This window comes from Sardina pilchardus, chromosome 11 (genome assembly GCF_963854185.1).
Source record: "Sardina pilchardus chromosome 11, fSarPil1.1, whole genome shotgun sequence".
NCBI lineage: Eukaryota > Metazoa > Chordata > Actinopteri > Clupeiformes > Clupeidae > Sardina > Sardina pilchardus.
In genome coordinates, this window is record NC_085004.1 from 6,730,107 (window position 1) to 6,747,696 (window position 17,590).

The following is a 17,590-nucleotide window of genomic DNA, read 5'->3' on the forward strand; positions in this document are numbered from 1 at the left end:
GAACTTTATCAGGATGCATAATATCCTGGATCCATGAAATAGCTGGCCTTTAAAAAATAAAAATCTGCCTGCCCCTAACCCTATACGTTAAATTCCCATAGGGTTACATAGGGGGTCAAATACTTCCTTCCCTTAGCATTTAAGGAAAACATTTATTTATTTACGATACATTCTTCAATCACATAAACATCCACCTCCATTTATAATTGATTTTATGACCCGTCATCTGAGCCACAACAAAGAATAAAGCCATACATGTATAGGTTAACACATGCAAAATTGAAATCTTTTTTTTTGTTGGTTTATTTCATGTGGATCAATAGAGTACCTAGAATGCGCTCAACTCACGAAATATTAGGCTAATGACTGGGTGCTTGTGCCCAAAAGGAATAAATCAAATCAAACGCGAGTACAGCACTTCTAGTCATGTAACTTTTTATTGCCTGTGAACAGACAAGAAAAGTTACACGACTAGGAGTACTGTTCTCGCGTTTATTTCATGTGGACAAGATTATTTTTACTTATTTATACTGAGAGGCTTGATTGATGTCTACTTTATCAATGTAACGGTTAAACTTGAAAAATTCAAGTGCAAAATATAAATAAAAGTATACACTAAATGATACAAATGTATTATTTGAACAATTTTAAAGTTTACTACATTTTCTTCCTGAAATCCACGTTGAAATCCTACCTCTTATTGGGATCAGGGTAATCCTGTTTTTTTGGATCAAAGTTATCCAAATCCTGCTGAAAAGTTTTGATCAGCACAAACTGAAGGTTTGATCTATTTCCAAACTAGGATTGGATTACATGATCTGATCTGATTTCGGAATCCTTATTTGCCTTTTGAACAACCCATTCTCCAGATTTGATCCAATCCGATAACCAAAATCTGATTAGATTAATTTTGAATAACTGGCCCATTATGTCCAACTCAGAGCGTTAGATAAAACAGAGTGGCGACACTCCCATAGACCTCCATAGGAAAAAATGGCAGCGCTTTTTCCAGGCTATTTCCTCGTTATGGGGCTTTTGGAACTGTTTACAGCCAATCTCTTGGTCAGTAGTCAATGAGTTAATTGATTACATCCCACCCTCCTGCGATTCAGCCATTCAGCACAGATTTTTTTTGAACTTTTGATCGTGGCGGCAACATCAAAGAGTGTCGCAACTCTCTCTTTCTATGGCTCTGGTCCAACTCTAATCCTCCTTGCTGGATGGTCTTAGGCTCCGTTCGAATCGGAAGGCAGTTGCCTACTGCCTCCCTCCCTAAATAGAGAGCTCTCTAACTAGACATGACTTTAGATTAAACGCGTCGTTTAAAAATGAGCGTAGCACTCTAGAATCTTTGGTTAACACTACGGTATGACGTTAGCAAAAGCCTGATGTTAAACTAAATTAGCCTACGTAAGCTAGCAGGCTAACGGTATAAAATAGTTTCACTGGCAGCTAATATATCAGACCAGGCGTTATTAGTGGGTACAACAATGGTATAACCAGGTAGTAAATCGTTTATTTTCAATCTACTTTCCACAAATCCAAACTAAATAACGTCACACAAATGACATTTCAAGAGATTCGGCAGTCATTTACCGATATCGGCAGCCATGTTTGTTTTGTTTTCACAGAGATTCAGACGTGGTCGCAAAAGATTATGGGTAGAAGGCAGCTTGAAGTCGATGCTGCCTTCAAAATTGACCGTTATTCAGGAATTCTAAGATATCTTAGAAGGCAGCTAAAATCGTTTTTTTCGGTTTCGAATGGCCTTCACTGCCTTGCTCTCTAGTTAGATATCTTAGAAGGCAGCATAAATATTACAACCCCGAAAAAGTTGTGTACGTTGTGTAAAATGCAAAGAAAAGTAGAAAAATCCTTTTTTGAAACTTGCTGTTGGTAGCAAATTAAAAATTAACATAGATTAACCATGAAATTGTCAAATGTTGTCTATTTCTCTTTTGCAGCAAAATATGAGTTTGTAGATTTTCACCATCAGTTTTTGCATTTTACTCAATGTCACATTTTTTTTTATTCGGGGTTGTAGAATAATAATGAATAACACTAAAAAAGCCTTGAAATATTTCAGTTGATGTAATGAACAGGTTATATTAAGTTTCAGTTTTTGAGATAAGTTACGGAAAAAAACTTTTCCATTATATTATTTTTTTTAGATTCACCTGTACAGTGGTGAAATGTATATCAGTTACTGTTTAGTTAGTATTGTTCAGAAAGCATATGTGTTTGTGAGAAAAAGTGGCAGGAGTCTGGTGGCCAGCACCTCTGATGTGAAGTTGGCCAGGCTTGAATCGATTGACTGGACATCCGCTGTGATCTGGGCCACCCTGCTGGTTGACTAGAGATCTTCTGTGATCTGGGCCACCTGGCTAGTCTGCCACTTCCTGCTCTGACTTCTCTCCCCTTTGTCTACTCAGCGTTCGTTTCCCTTCATCTCCGCCATGGTGAGCAATGGCACTGTGGCCTATGACCACGGCAAAGATGGCCGCCCCACTGAGCTGGGAGGATGTTCCGCTGAAATCCGCAACAAGGATCACGACACGTACCTGGCCATCCGCTACTCCAAAGGACGGCTGACGGTAGGAGAACGCTGCTGTGCTCACGTCTAGTCTGTGCGCTCATGAAATGTAATGATTGATTATTATCAGAACAGTGATACTGGTGCCCACATTAGTAATTCTAATGCACATTTGATAGATCATAGGAAATATATATATATAAAAGCTAATGCTGCATACAGGTATACAGGCCTGCACTAGAGCCCTGTTAAGGAATCGACAAAGACCTAACTTAACACTTGGAGGTCTGGGGCCTTTTCAGGCACTTTAAGGCATTCAGCTATAGAGATCGCTAAGACATGTGACCAACTTCATCAAAACACAAAGAATTATGGGTATGTTTGGCTCGCCCGATGCCAGCCCATGTAAACTAGTGTTCTGGGTCTATGATCTGGCATGATAATAATGATAAAAAATTGTGTGAAAAACAGAACATAATCTTGCGCTTCCTTACTGATGCTATCCATGCCATTCCTCGCCTTTTTGTCTCCTCTGAAACATGGCGTGTACTATTATTTTTCCACGTTGGAAAACGATAAAAGATAAGCTTCATGTTACTCTATTGAATTTTATAACACAGCAGGTAAACGGCATTTCGACAACTGCACTTCGTGGTTCCCGCACGTCAGTAAAACAACTTAAGTTTTGGGCCACCGATTCCCAAAATGCGTTGCGTTTTACGTCACATTCTCAATCTCTATACCTTGAGATTTTCAAGTTTTTCAACTAAAATCATCTATGCAAAAGTGGCACATATGGTTATATTCTAGAGGTCCTCCACAACAGTGGTTCTCAAACTTTTTCTTTCATTCCCCACTTTGATCAAGGGGGCTTTCTCGAGCCCCACCTGTCCATCATCGCTCTATAGAAAGTATAGGCCTAGGTCAAGCTCAAAATTGTCATATTTATAACGTCACTTGCTAAATATACATCAGTAGGCCTAACAAATAACAGTTAGGCTACTAAAGATAAATATCAGTTCAAAAATAGAGAAAATAAAAATCTAAATCAATGACCAATAACGTCAGTTTTGTGTCATTGACAAGGTGTCAATCCTTGCTTAAAAAAAAAGCTGATTTCCAATAATACAGCAAAAGGGCCAACTATATGCTACCATTGTGTTAGAAATGAAATTCAACACTCTCATAACCTCGTTCAAAATCTTATTCAGGTCAAGCCTTGACGCGAGCGCTTCCCTGAATGAAACAGTCCGTCTGTTGCGCATCGGGCACTACCCTTTTTATCACGACGATAGCATTTCTTTTACCTGCTATCGTCTGTGCGCCAACCGAGCAAAGTCCCTCACAGTTTTCCCATTTGATGTCCTGTTCTGCCAGGTAGACTAATTGTTGAGATCAATGTTGAATAGTTCATCTGCACTGGCCCTACTTTTGGCATACTCGCAGAATAGAATATCTTCGCCCGCTGTCAAGTTAACAAAGCGGACATAAGCAATAACTAAACCACCTTTGTAACTGTCGGTGGCCTTGTCCACTTGCAAGGCAAAACATGAGTGTTTGCGTTTGTCAAGCAGTTGTTCTTCGAGATCGCAGAATAGCAATTGTGTCGTCGGACAGATAGCCAAGACATCCTTCAATTTTACTGCGCTCGTCTCGAACATAAACGTTTTTTTTTTTTTTGTTTCCGCTGCAATTAAAATTCCGACATCAATCATTTTTTTCGGACTATGGTTCCAGGACAGACTAACATTTTCATCTGGTCAATGATAGGCCTACAAGAGTCTAGATTACCTTGTTTGTGTTTGTTTTGTGAGATGGAGGTGCATTCTTGTAATTATCAATAAAGGAAGGCACAGGCTACAGATTAAAAAGAAATCTCCGGTTTTTCACGTCAGCTCGCGCCCCACCTGGCATGTCTCTGCGCCCCACTAGTGGGGCGCGCCCCACAGTTTGAGAAACGCTGCTCCACAATAATTATATGAGAGTAAAGTGGATGTAATGAAATTACTTTTTATTATAATTCAGTGTAAACACTACTATTTAAAAAACAATTTTCAAAGGTCAAAGGTAAAAGAAACTCACTTTTAATATATCGAACCAAGACTTTTGAAGTTTGAACCTTGAAAACAACAGTGTTGGCTCCATATAAGTAAAATGAACATTCAAAAATGTTATGTAGTTTTACTACAAATTGGAAAAAGGTCAGACTAAGGCCCCGTTTACATGACAACGCTGGGCGTTTTTGTCTTCACCGCTTTCACACCTTTAACGATACCGGTCAAAAAAACATTTGCGTTTACACACAGAGGTGAAAACGCCAAGTTGCCCAGAAGAAGCACGCCAGTGGGTGTTCCCGACTGTAGCTATGCAAATGCCTTTCCTTGTCAATGAGCGCGCTCAAAATCTAAACAGCAATGTATGATATGTCAAGCACACTCTACATCGTGGATGTTTGCACAACCATTGAGAGCTAATGCACAGTATTGCTTTTCAGTTTCTGTCTTGGAATGTTATTGTATATGGCCCCCTAGAATAATATCGAATGTCTATCAGAACTGCCTGGCGCCAAACACCTGAAGTTGGCAACCCTGTATTTCGCATGCAAGGTTAATATTCAGTGGGTACGGGTTGAGAATGCACCTTTTGCCGCGGGACTCCCGAAGAGATCCCGTAGGCTGTCAAGACAATTTTTTTCGAGGCTAAGGCAATGTACCCAAACAACCACCAGGTGTCAGAAAGTTTCAACCCGCATTTCAACTGCATTTAATGATGAATACCGCATATCCGTCAATAGTCGACTCCTTTAATCTCATTTAATCATTAAAATGAAGGTGATGACTGGCGAAATTAATCAAACAACGTTTCAATAAACCAGCGTTTCTCAAACTGTGGGGCGCGCCCCACTAGTGGGGCGCAGAGACATGCCAGGTGGGGCGCGAGCTGACGTGAAAAACCGGAGATTTCTTTTTAATCTGTAGCCTGTGCCTTCCTTTATTGATAATTACAAGAATGCACCTCCATCTCACAAAACAAACACAAACAAGGTAATCTAGACTCTTGTAGGCCTATCATTGACCAGATGAAAATGTTAGTCTGTCCTGGAACCATAGTCCGAAAAAAATGATTGATGTCGGAATTTTAATTGCAGCGGAAACAAAAAAAAAAAAAAACGTTTATGTTCGAGACGAGCGCAGTAAAATTGAAGGATGTCTTGGCTATCTGTCCGACGACACAATTGCTGTTCTGCGATCTCGAAGAACAACTGCTTGACAAACGCAAACACTCATGTTTTGCCTTGCAAGTGGACAAGGCCACCGACAGTTACAAAGGTGGTTTAGTTATTGCTTATGTCCGCTTTGTTAACTTGACAGCGGGCGAAGATATTCTATTCTGCGAGTATGCCAAAAGTAGGGCCAGTGCAGATGAACTATTCAACATTGATCTCAACAATTAGTCTACCTGGCAGAACAGGACATCAAATGGGAAAACTGTGAGGGACTTTGCTCGGTTGGCGCACAGACGATAGCAGGTAAAAGAAATGCTATCGTCGTGATAAAAAGGGTAGTGCCCGATGCGCAACAGACGGACTGTTTCATTCAGGGAAGCGCTCGCGTCAAGGCTTGACCTGAATAAGATTTTGAACGAGGTTATGAGAGTGTTGAATTTCATTTCTAACACAATGGTAGCATATAGTTGGCCCTTTTGCTGTATTATTGGAAATCAGCTTTTTTTTAAAGCAAGGATTGACACCTTGTCAATGACACAAAACTGACGTTATTGGTCATTGATTTAGATTTTTATTTTCTCTATTTTTGAACTGATATTTATCTTTAGTAGCCTAACTGTTATTTGTTAGGCCTACTGATGTATATTTAGCAAGTGACGTTATAAATATGACAATTTTGAGCTTGACCTAGGCCTATACTTTCTATAGAGCGATGATGGACAGGTGGGGCTCGAGAAAGCCCCCTTGATCAAAGTGGGGAAAGAAAGAAAAAGTTTGAGAACCACTGCAATAAACCATTGTTGAAATGAATGAAAATGGTTTTAGAAAATCGCCTATTCGGTTGTTAAGTCCGACGTCACGGACCCAGCAGCTATTTTGTGAAAAGACGTTTATTAGCGCAGCCAGACGGCTTTTGCTACTTGTAAACTTTGTCATCACCACCTTCGTTTTAGCGGTTTTAAAACAAAATCGCTAAACTTTAACAAAGTAATCACCGTAGATATGCAGACAGATGATATATGAATGGGTAACGTCCAGGCTTCCCGAAAAATATGGATTTGATTAGGTTGAGGCAACAAGTCCGTATAAGATGACAATTTTTTTAAAGGCTAGTCAGAATAGCGGAAAATAGTAGTTTATTTTACTGTCTATGGAGAATAACATGTGAGTTTGAAAGCCGTTGGACCCGGAAAACTATTTATTATCCCATTATTACATCATCACTTAACAACCGAATTGAGGTTTCCTAGCTGATGTCACAGACGCGAGAATTCTAGGTTTCGCCCCCGTTTCACCATGACGGGAGTCAACAATAGCATTATTGTAATTTAACACCAAGGATAGCGTCCAAGCTTAGAGGTCTCACTCCCAATTAACTTTAGCCTAAGTCTTCAAGTCTTTATTTTTCAATCGATTTCATTTAAATATGCCGTATACCAACGTCGTGCGCACAGTGTTTTTCTTTCAGAGCCTATAATTTAGCATTAAACAAAGCTATAAAAGCAGCAATTTCGACACTAAGGTGGTGAAATGTCTTCGTGTTAGAAGGCGTAGACCCTAGGCTACTTTCAAGTTATGGGTTTTTAAATGTTCCAAATAGAAAGTCTTTCTGAAGTCCAAATAAAAGAAAATATTGCTGCAGTTGCAAGACTGTTCAAATTGCGATACCTACAGACAGCAAATGTCGGGGTGTTTCAAGCTAGGTTATTTATGCATAGGCCTAAAATATAATTATTAGTATTATATACTAATAATAAACTAGGCTATGCTAGGCTAAATGATGACAGAACTGTAAGATCAAATTCAAAAACGTTTAAAGTCTAGGCCTACCCAAAGCATGTTTGCAAATGTATGCAAAGGGATATTTGTGTTCATACCATCTTAAATCGTTTCACCATCATATCATCTTAAATCGTTTCAAAAACTAGGATTAGGCAGCCTATGCTGTTTGCATGGGTATAGTTGCAGGAATCAATCGTATGTAAATATCGTTGCTTAGCTTCGTACGGTTTCATTTGCACAGGGACCACACACACATTGCACAACTGCTCATGAATCGGTGGCACCAAACTAAAACGTATTTCCAGATTGGGGAAACGTTTAGTTTATTTTGAATAGATACGTTCACTCAATTTAAAGGCAAATGATAACCACAACTGATTAACAATATCCTGCCCTTTGCTAGCACTGGAGGGAAAAGTTCTTACCTTGCTTGAAAGCTAGCCAGCTAAGCTGACGGCCAATTCTAGCTGTTCTGTCATCTTTCTTCTCTCCTGCTTTCTAGTTGTCCATGGAGAAAAATCCTCATATATCCAGACAGTAAACGTCATTCTGTCTTTCAGAGTTAATCCAAGTGTGCTGTAAACTTAGTTAAGATAATTGTAGCCTATGCCTAATTTAGAAACACATAGTGGGCTAATTACTAATGACTCCTGCTAACTAGCGTCTAGCGACCAGCGTAGTTATGGTTATGGTTGGTTATGGTTATTTAGCAGACGCCTTTGTCCAAAGCGACACGTAGTTAACACGTCGTCATTTTGCCAAACGAAATAAATAGATGCAGTGTTTCCCACACATAGACAAATTTGTGGCGGTGCGCCACAGATTCAGCACCGGCCGCCACATATTGCGTTTCGTTATTTTTTATTTATTTATTTATTGTGCGCTATTGAAACGCTATTGAAAAACGCGCAGCATTCGTTAAGGTGAATTTCCTTTCCTTGCGCTTCCTCTCTGTCACTCACGCGTCTTTCTCTCATACACACACACAGGCACACACAGCCCATCACCTCCGCGCACACCGCGTCTATCTCCATGAAAACCAACAAGATCATCCCTGGAAGCGTGGTCGGTGGTCGCACTGATGAACCTGACGCTGCTCGGGTAGAAGCATAAAGTTCTCCCGCAGCTTTTGTAGACTATGCGTGCAACTAAGGCGTATTCACACCAGGAAGGTCCGTTAGTTCACTTATTTGGTCCGGACCATTTTTCTTTTCTTTTTTTCTTTTTTAGTGCGGTTCGCTTTCACACCGTGATTAATTGCAACCGGACCAGAATTTATAAACAAAAGCACATGTGCTGAGGTCGTTCAACCATTGGCTGGTAAACGTGTAGGTGGGGTGAAGAATAGGAAGCCAAAGTCAAAGTTGGCCCACGTAAATACTTTGTTTGCGTACTGTACTCGTTATTATCCTAGCAATATAGTTTACAGTTACAGCTTTGCAGAAGTGCTTGAGCGTCAAGACCGTTTGATGCAAGTTTAACAATATCATGCTCGTAATTTTGCAACAACGAAGACGTGCAACAAAACAGCTGAGAAGAGCTCTCATGTGTGTCCAACATGCTAACAGCAGGCCTACGGAAGACGGAACGGGTAGGAGATGCAAAATCAAATTATTGTTGGCAAAAAAGCGTTAGCCCACTGCTGCTTACAGCTGTTGTGCGTCACGGAGCTATCCTGCATTTCCCATAATGCGCAAAAACTACGGGAGCTCGTCAAATCCAAAAAAGGTAGATTTCTGTAACTGGGTCGGATCGAGGTCGGTCTGCTTTCACACCATAAACGAACCGCACCAGGGTTCGATAGGAACCGCTCCGAGACCACCTCCTCAGCTGGGTCTCGGTCCGCTTGTTTGGTCCGCACTAGAGTTCGAGTGATTGTATTCACACCAGTCAAAAAGGTCCGAACCAAGCAAGAAACGAACTTGAGTTCGTTTTAATCGAACTAAACAAGGCAGGTGTGAATACCCCCTATTACCAAACAGTAGAAGTAAACTCATTCTCCTTGGCCGGCTCTCGTGCGCGCTCAATGGACACCCGCCATCGACATGCATATTTAATCCAAATAAAACATTCACAATCGTGAACGCATTGACGCACAGAACTAGCTAAATTACTGTCAAATTCGGTTGGCATCATTAGTAGGCTATGCTGCAGGTATTTGATTAAAACTCTTGCATTCAAGTTGACTGACCATCTCAATACCAATATTTTCAACTCCAAGACTTAATGGGTCTGTCCCAAGGAGAAAAAGTATTAGCTTACCTTGAAACTTAAACACATGTGGGGAAACTGAACAGTCCAACCAGTAGAGTATGATAAGCTTAGCCTGCTACTTTGTTTACAATATTTTGAGGCTTCAACCAGACAGCTGAATTTAAGAAGTGGAGTTGTAATATGAATAGTAGGCTATAATCTGCATAAAGTTTGCTGTTATGAATACCAGAAATGTCAGTATATTATATAGAATGTAAATAATTACATAATGTGTGTGCTTCAAATAAAGACAAGCTTTACATCTTGTTAAAAACATAATTTACATTATGTGAAAGGAGAGCGATAAAAAAGTGATGCAATGAAAATATGGGTGCACCCCCCCACCCCCCCCCCCCCCCCCCCCCCGTCGGACATGGGGCGACCACCGCACATTGCCTTCCAATCTGTGGGAAACACTGAGATGTAATCTTAGCGACCGGTAGCGTAGTTAACACGTTGTAATTTGCCAAACGAAATAAATAGATGTAATCCAGATAGACCTAGGCTACTGTAGCTCCCGTTTATATGCTTATGATAGCCAGTCAAAACAGTTCGCTGAAGGATCTGGTAGGCAGCTTGGATGCACTGCTAGCACGTCCACTCTTTCAGGCAATTATAGGACCTTACAGGCACATATTTTTGTTTATTCATGTAGGCTGACTGCCTGTCACGTTCAAGACTGAGGAACAAATAGCACTGTTTAGGACCGATAATAGAAGCTGTTCCCTGCAGCGTTATCGATAGCCTACATAAATCCAGCCTGAAAATATCTTCAAACTCATAAGCTTTAATGGTCAAGCGTTTATCAAGACGTGGTGTTAACTAAATAATCAGTGTCACAGTATCTTACTTGAGGTCTAGGAAGTCGATCACCTTGCACCAGGTCATTTAAAATACTCAATGAAGCAAACTTTGATTCAATCTCAGGTGTGTCGCTATTGGACTCCGCTATTTTTTGACTCCCAAAATGGCGGCGTTAATATCTACATGCTGGTTGTTATGGGAACAGTGAGGAATAGTGACGTGCCCGGAATCCTCAATAGGCCTATCAGAAGGAAATAGCCTTCAATTCAACCTGAAGGTTAGGCAACCTTAGATTAATTCATTAATTCATTACGGTTACAAGACCGCATTTCCGTGAATAGGCTATAGTTGTCAAGGCGAAGACGAAAGAGATGGACAAGATGGACATTAGGCTACATTTATATGCTAGGAATACTTAGAAATGTTTATAGGCTATTTTAAAACGGAGGCATGCGTTCATTTTAACCGGGGATGCTGGTTACATGTACCCAGCACTTTTTGTTATCTCAGATTTTGTCCCCACCACTTTTCACAACTGAAAATAAAATGTATTCAACAGAAATCTCTTTTATACATGCCTTGTCACTTTACTTATAACCGTAGGCTACATGCACGGAGAAGATCGCAAATTATGTAACATTGTAACAATGGATGGTCAGATATGCGATAGGGCAGTGAGGGTGATTCATTGTAACCATCGACTAGTAGGCCTAGCTCCGCAAAATAAATGTCTATCAACTTATATAGATCTAGGTATGCATGTTCATGTTGATTCAGAGATAGGCATAGACTACCGTAGGCTACTGTGCGTCAAGCTATACGACAGCATTTTATCATGTGGTGAATTAATGACTAACGTCAGTTTAACATGTCAGAACTTTTGATCGGCGTTTCAAGTGCATGCCGCGAATATCAAATAAACTCGACTGACTGAATCCCTTATATTCGTTGCCAACTGTTAAAATATTCAAAGCCATGCACTGGTAAGGCATGGTAAGCTCTATTTCGTTGAGGGCCTAGGTATTAACTTTGAAAAATGTAGGAAAGTAGGCATTTAGCCTACATTTTGTAGGCTGGAAAAATATACAACAATATATATTCCTGCTTATATATATACGTGTTCTGTCTTTGCCCGGTGCGCCAATGTTGAACTAGTTTAATTTATTGACCATCTGACTCCATTATGGTATAAGCATTAGCTTCACTGCCGATGACTGAAATATCAGTCTACAATAAATACCAAGTATTTCTAAACTTATCTCTCTACAAGGCCGGTTTGTTTAATCACAATGAGATCCAACCTAATATCATTAACAATGTATCTACAGTTCATTGACTATTGGCACCTCTGTGGAGTTTTCTCTTACCAGTTCAGTGACCACTATTCGTTTGGCTAATCAGGCCGGCCGGCATTAGCACGCAGAGGCTCACAAGGCTTGGTGCAAAACTGAATTAGCGCAGTGACTCCTAATAGTATAACTGGCCCCCACAAGTTACGCAGTTTAACTGAGAATTCACTTGCTAAGATATCTGATGAAACAAATGCCTTGATTAGGACTCCAATCTCAAGAAAAGAATATTACCGATTACCAATTAACATCACATTTATTTGTAATCCTTCTAATACAATCAACCAAGGTATAAAGGTAATCAATAAAGGTATAAAAGTACAGACAATAATAAAGTAATAAAGAGTTAAAACAATCAACCTAAAGTAAAATTCAAGATATCATACCTGATGTAGAATTGACTAAAGAAGTGGAACTCAATTTAAGCAGAGAGATTCCAATCTTAACTCCAACTTGGAGTACTGCTAATCAGACTCTCCTCGCTTGGGCTACACACTGGTAGCCTGATTACCATCGACTTTCAAAGGCTCTGCGAGACTTTAGTCTGACCAACAGCCTGTGCGAAAACGGTTTCTTGCAAGCGCTGGTTGACCGCCTCCTTTCAGTGCCTCGATTTGCTACTGGTAGATGTCAGAAAGCGGTTTGCCGAGTTTAAACCAATAACAACACTCTTTCCTCTGCCTTGAACACGCCTCTACCCAGAGCCGTTGGAGCTGCTCAAAGTTGATTGGTTCTCGACCAAAGGGGGCAGTTCCGCAGATTTCGGGAACTCAGAAATCCTTCTCAATGAGCAGTTGACCAGACCAGCAGCAAAAGCCTGAAGGCGTTGCGTCACTGGGAGGGCGTGCCAGGCTAACACACTGGTGGAGTTCTTGGTAAGCAAGATCTGAAGGGTCACTCTTGTTCTTTCTTAAATATCGATCCAGAGACAGGAGGCATTATCGGCGGGGTTCCACCTTAGAAATTAACATATAGACTGTGTGGCTACAGAAAACCTTGGCCCTCCACAGGGTATATCTTTATCATTACAAAAGGTGAATGGGAGGTTTCCCATCCAAACACGGGCAATTTTCGCTTAGATCACCAGGAAACATATTTACACTTATTTTACAATTGTACCACTGAGACCCTCTTACTTCTCGCATTGAGACATTAAAAATGATACCAAACATAGATACATTATCATTTGTCATGAAACAGATACATTTCAGTTTTCAGCATTAGTTCCCCAGAAGCGTGGAGAGGGGAAAATGAAGGTGTGCATGGCATGGGGCCGGGAGCCCTGGGCCAAATGGTGGTCTCCACACAATGGAGACAGTCAAATGCAAACAGATCACCTGAACACAAAGGAGTGTCCAGCTGTGAGGTCGTCTCCCCCGTCTTACAAATGTTAACTTTAGATCAGATTCATGGATGGAAAAATACCCAGTCTTACATTTTCATGAGGATTACTCTGCAAAGTAAAGCATACCAAAGGGGCATAGGCGCGAGTAAATAATAAGACCTCAGCTGTGGCGCTACTGGTTGAGGCACCTGTGCCGCACGCCGGCGTCCCGGGTTCAATTCCCACTCCGTGATCCTCTCCGGATCCCATCACGAAAAGGCAGAAATCGCTCCAAAAAATATTAAAGAAATTAAAGATGTTCTCAGTTTTGCAAATTTTTTTATGTTTGCGATGTCTATGTGAATTTGTGGTTCAGCATTCACACACACATTTTCACATTTACATAATTAGTGTCAGGCTCAAGTGTCTGTCGAGAGAGGGGGGGGAGGGAGGCAGTCATCCTCAATGCCGCATATAGGTAATGTCTAAGTGAACTGGTTAGACGAGTGTGGGGGAGGGGGAATGATCGCACAAGACAATTGCTCTTCATGATGCTGTTACAATGGATAGTCTTACAGACGGCTGTCGATTTTTAAATGTAGCCTTGCGAAATCGGACGTGGCACATAGCCTAATTATTAGGCTACTGGATTTAATATAGCAAGTCCATAGACTTTGTTCATCCTATATTATATGCTTTTAAAAGGAAATGTGCTGCGGGAGGCATTGGGGAAGTCAGTTTGTCCTGTAACAATTTGCCTCTTATTATAATCAAGAGTATACTGCCACTACGCACATAATATAAGGTTACGGGCGGATGCGAGCAACCCCATGCAAAAGAAGGCACGGGCAGAAGGCCTGTTTACATGTCAAACATGCATTAAATCTAAGAAACGAAAAACACATATCACACTGTATTGTGTCGTAAACAGTTAATGAGTTCGTGGCCACCTAGCGCGCAACTGCATCGCGCAGTGAGCTGAAGGCCTGACACTTGCTTACTAACGCAAAGCTTTGTAAAGCACTAACAACCACCCCCCAAAGTTCATTGTCCATAAGTCCAAACAATAAGCATAAGAATCCGACAGTCCAAAACGATAACGAGATCTCCCAGAAACGAAAAACAAGTTTGTTGAGTAGCCTAGTCATTCCAACAATCTCAGCTTTCGCGTTTGTTAGATAAAAGGCATCCTGTCCTGCTGTATTCCAATGACAAAAAATCATCCACAAGGTAAGGGTCACGGTAATGCAGCATGCAGGAATCTCTAACGCACGAAACTTTGTTAAGCCAGCTCCAAATAGTGCACGTTACTTGAATTTCAAACTAGCTCTTCTCTTACCAGTAGCCTATATCCTATAGCCATACTTTAATAATCAGATGTTATGCTCATTTTTGTAGGCTACACCTCGCCGGCGGCAAGCACACACGCAAATGCTTGTTTTGCACATCTACATATAGGCTATTAATTGGCCAGGCTATATATAATAGGCTTAGGACTGTATTTTGCCTTCGTGCAACTTTAGTTGTGCTCAATCTAAATTATTGTCAGTAAGGATAGGTCATATTACCAAATGGCGAACCTCGAAAATTATTTAGGATAGAGCCGTGTCCATTACGCACTACAGTTATTTAGGCTATTGTTTTATTTTAGTGTTTTTTGTCCACCATGGCAAACATAGTTGAAACGTTCGCTCTAAACTTATCTATTTCCAATCGGCTTTCACAATCAGATACAGCTGCGCCGATGATCACCATGAAAACTTGCAATGTCTATACAGGACTGCTTTCACTTCCCCGAGTCGCGCACGCAACATGCACAACAATATACCGATATTTAGCAAACACATGTATTTCCAGCTCTCAAAACTGATGAGGTCCAGATCTCAGTGGCCTCATAGCTGCCTACAGCCATGCCTAGTAAGCCTAATGATAGCCTAATAGTTATGACATTAATAGTCTATTACAGTTTTTTTTAATCGCTAACAAGCGTTTGTCCATTCATTTGACTCTAAACTCTAAACACAGACTCTCACCTACAAAACACAATTGGCCAAACGGATCATTTTCCTCTCAAAAGCACATTCCAAGTTGTTACACCACATTTTGTTACATATACACTAACTCGTCATTTCTCTGCACACACTAACTTTACCAAAACACTGGAAACCTGACTCAAAATGAAGTTATTTTGTCAAAGAATGAAGCTTGTTTTCACTTCACAAGATACATGCAGTCAATCAGAGTACACTAGGTTTCAAAATACTGGCTACTGTTGACATTACAAAAATTGCATAGACTTTTATGTTTCAGTTTTACAGGTATTTGCATGCAAAACATGCAATCCAGCATTTTTACACTACATTTCTTGGTTGGGAACTGTATGTCCAGATGTAATGTTCACATTCAAATGCATTCCAGTAAAAAGCAAATCTTTTTTCTTTTTCTTTTTTTTTACTGTTCACTAGGCCTACAGGAGGTGCAGTATAAATACTGTTTACAGTAGACTATGATAGAACTGAGTTTTACAGCATTGCAGTGAACAAAATATCCATGAAACACAAGAGCATTCTGAACAAAAAACAACAGCAAAAAGCCCAGATAAAAAGGGAGTGAACAAAAAAAGCACAATATTACTGTGTCTAATTTCTGCACCTGCTCCTCTCAGTGCTCCTGCACCTCTCACTGCATCTCTCACTGGGCCTGCTCTTCTCCCTGGGCCCCTTACTCTTACTCTTCCTCGTCCAGACATTACAGTATTTGTCTTTTTCTGTTTCTGCTTCCAAAAACATCACCTCCTCTACTGTGTAAGTGTCAATGTAATACACTTACACAGTAGAGGAAAAAAAGTATTTTTTAGTGCGGTTCGCTTTCACACTGTGATTAATTGCAACCGGACTAGAATTTATAAACAAAAGCACATGTGCTTAGGTCGTTCAACCATTGGCTGGTAAACGTGTAGGCGGGGTGAAGAATAGGATGCCTAAGTCAAAGTTGGCCCACGTAAATACTATGTTTGCGTACTGTACTCGTTATTATCCTAGCAATATAGTTTATACAGTTACAGCTTTGCAGAAGTGCTTTAGAGTCAAGACCGTTTGATGCAACATGAGTTTAACAATATCATGCTCGTAATTTTGCAACGACGAAGACGTGCAGCAAAACAGCTGAGAAGAGCTCTCATGTGTGTCCAACATGCTAACAGCATGCCTACGGAAGACGGAACAGGTAGGAGATGCAAAATCAAATTATTGTTGCCAAAAAAGCGTTAGGCCACTGCTGCTTACAGCAGTTGTGCGTCAGGGAGCTATCCTACATTTCCCATAATGCGCAAAAACTACGGGAGCTCGTCAAATCCTAAAAAGGTAGATTTCTGCAACTGGGTCGGATCGAAGTCGGGCTGCTTTCACATCATAAACGAACCGCACCAGGGTTCGATAGGAACCGCTCCGAGACCATCTCCTCAGCTGGGTCTCGGTCCGCTTGTTTGGTCCGCACCAGAGTTCGAGTGATTGTATTCACACCAGTCAAAAAGGTCCGAACCAAGCAAGAAACGAACTTGAGTTCGTTTTAATCGAACTAAACAAGGCAGGTGTGAATACGCCTTAAGATAGACTGGAATCAGCTGTGGTTGGCCCAATTTATCCATCATAAATCATCTGTGTGTCAATTATTCGATTGTTTATTATCAGCTGAGATATATTGCTTTTGAATTGATAACATTGCAGAAGCAGAGGTTTTTATACTGTATCGAAGGTTTGGAATATTGTTTTAACTATTGTGGGATGTTTCAATTTCAATTTCAATTTAATTTCGCTTATAGAGCGCCAAAACATTACACATGTCTCATGGCGCTTTACAGAGTGTTAAACATTCAAAGAGAGCCCATGAGTAACAGGGGCAAGGAAAAACTCCCTAGAATTGGAGATACATATAGGAAGAAACCTCAGACAGATCCACGACTCAAGGGCCCAACCCATCTGCCTGGGGTCAGTTACAGTGTTATGGCCCCAACGCAAATATGGCCCTTTAGGGGTGAACAACAATCCACCACTGACCCCAAATCTGAACAAAACAAGAATGCCTTCTTAAAATGACCCAACCAGTGGGATTTATTAACATTAAGACATACAATCACAAGACACTAAATAACAACATAACTAAAGTCCAAATCAAGGTAACAAGACAAAATCCCAGATGAGAGGCAACAAGACAGTCAGCAGTCCCCACGCAAAAAGCCTCTCTTGAGGAACTGGATCCTGGAGCCTTTAACTCCCAGTCAATCACCAGGCCAGGTGCTGCCAATTAAGGTCGTTGCCCGC

General features: G+C 40.8%; 1 protein-coding gene across 2 annotated transcripts in view; it reads left to right on the forward strand.

Annotated features, from left to right (window-relative positions):
* Positions 1–17,590, forward strand: part of lman2 (lectin, mannose-binding 2) — a 57,992-nt gene that overhangs the window by 8,429 nt on the left and 31,973 nt on the right. For both annotated transcript variants that reach the window (XM_062548814.1, XM_062548815.1), the window contains exon 5: positions 2,433–2,594. In XM_062548814.1, coding sequence (XP_062404798.1) covers positions 2,433–2,594 — 162 coding nt within the window. The remainder of the gene's footprint in view (positions 1–2,432; positions 2,595–17,590) is intronic.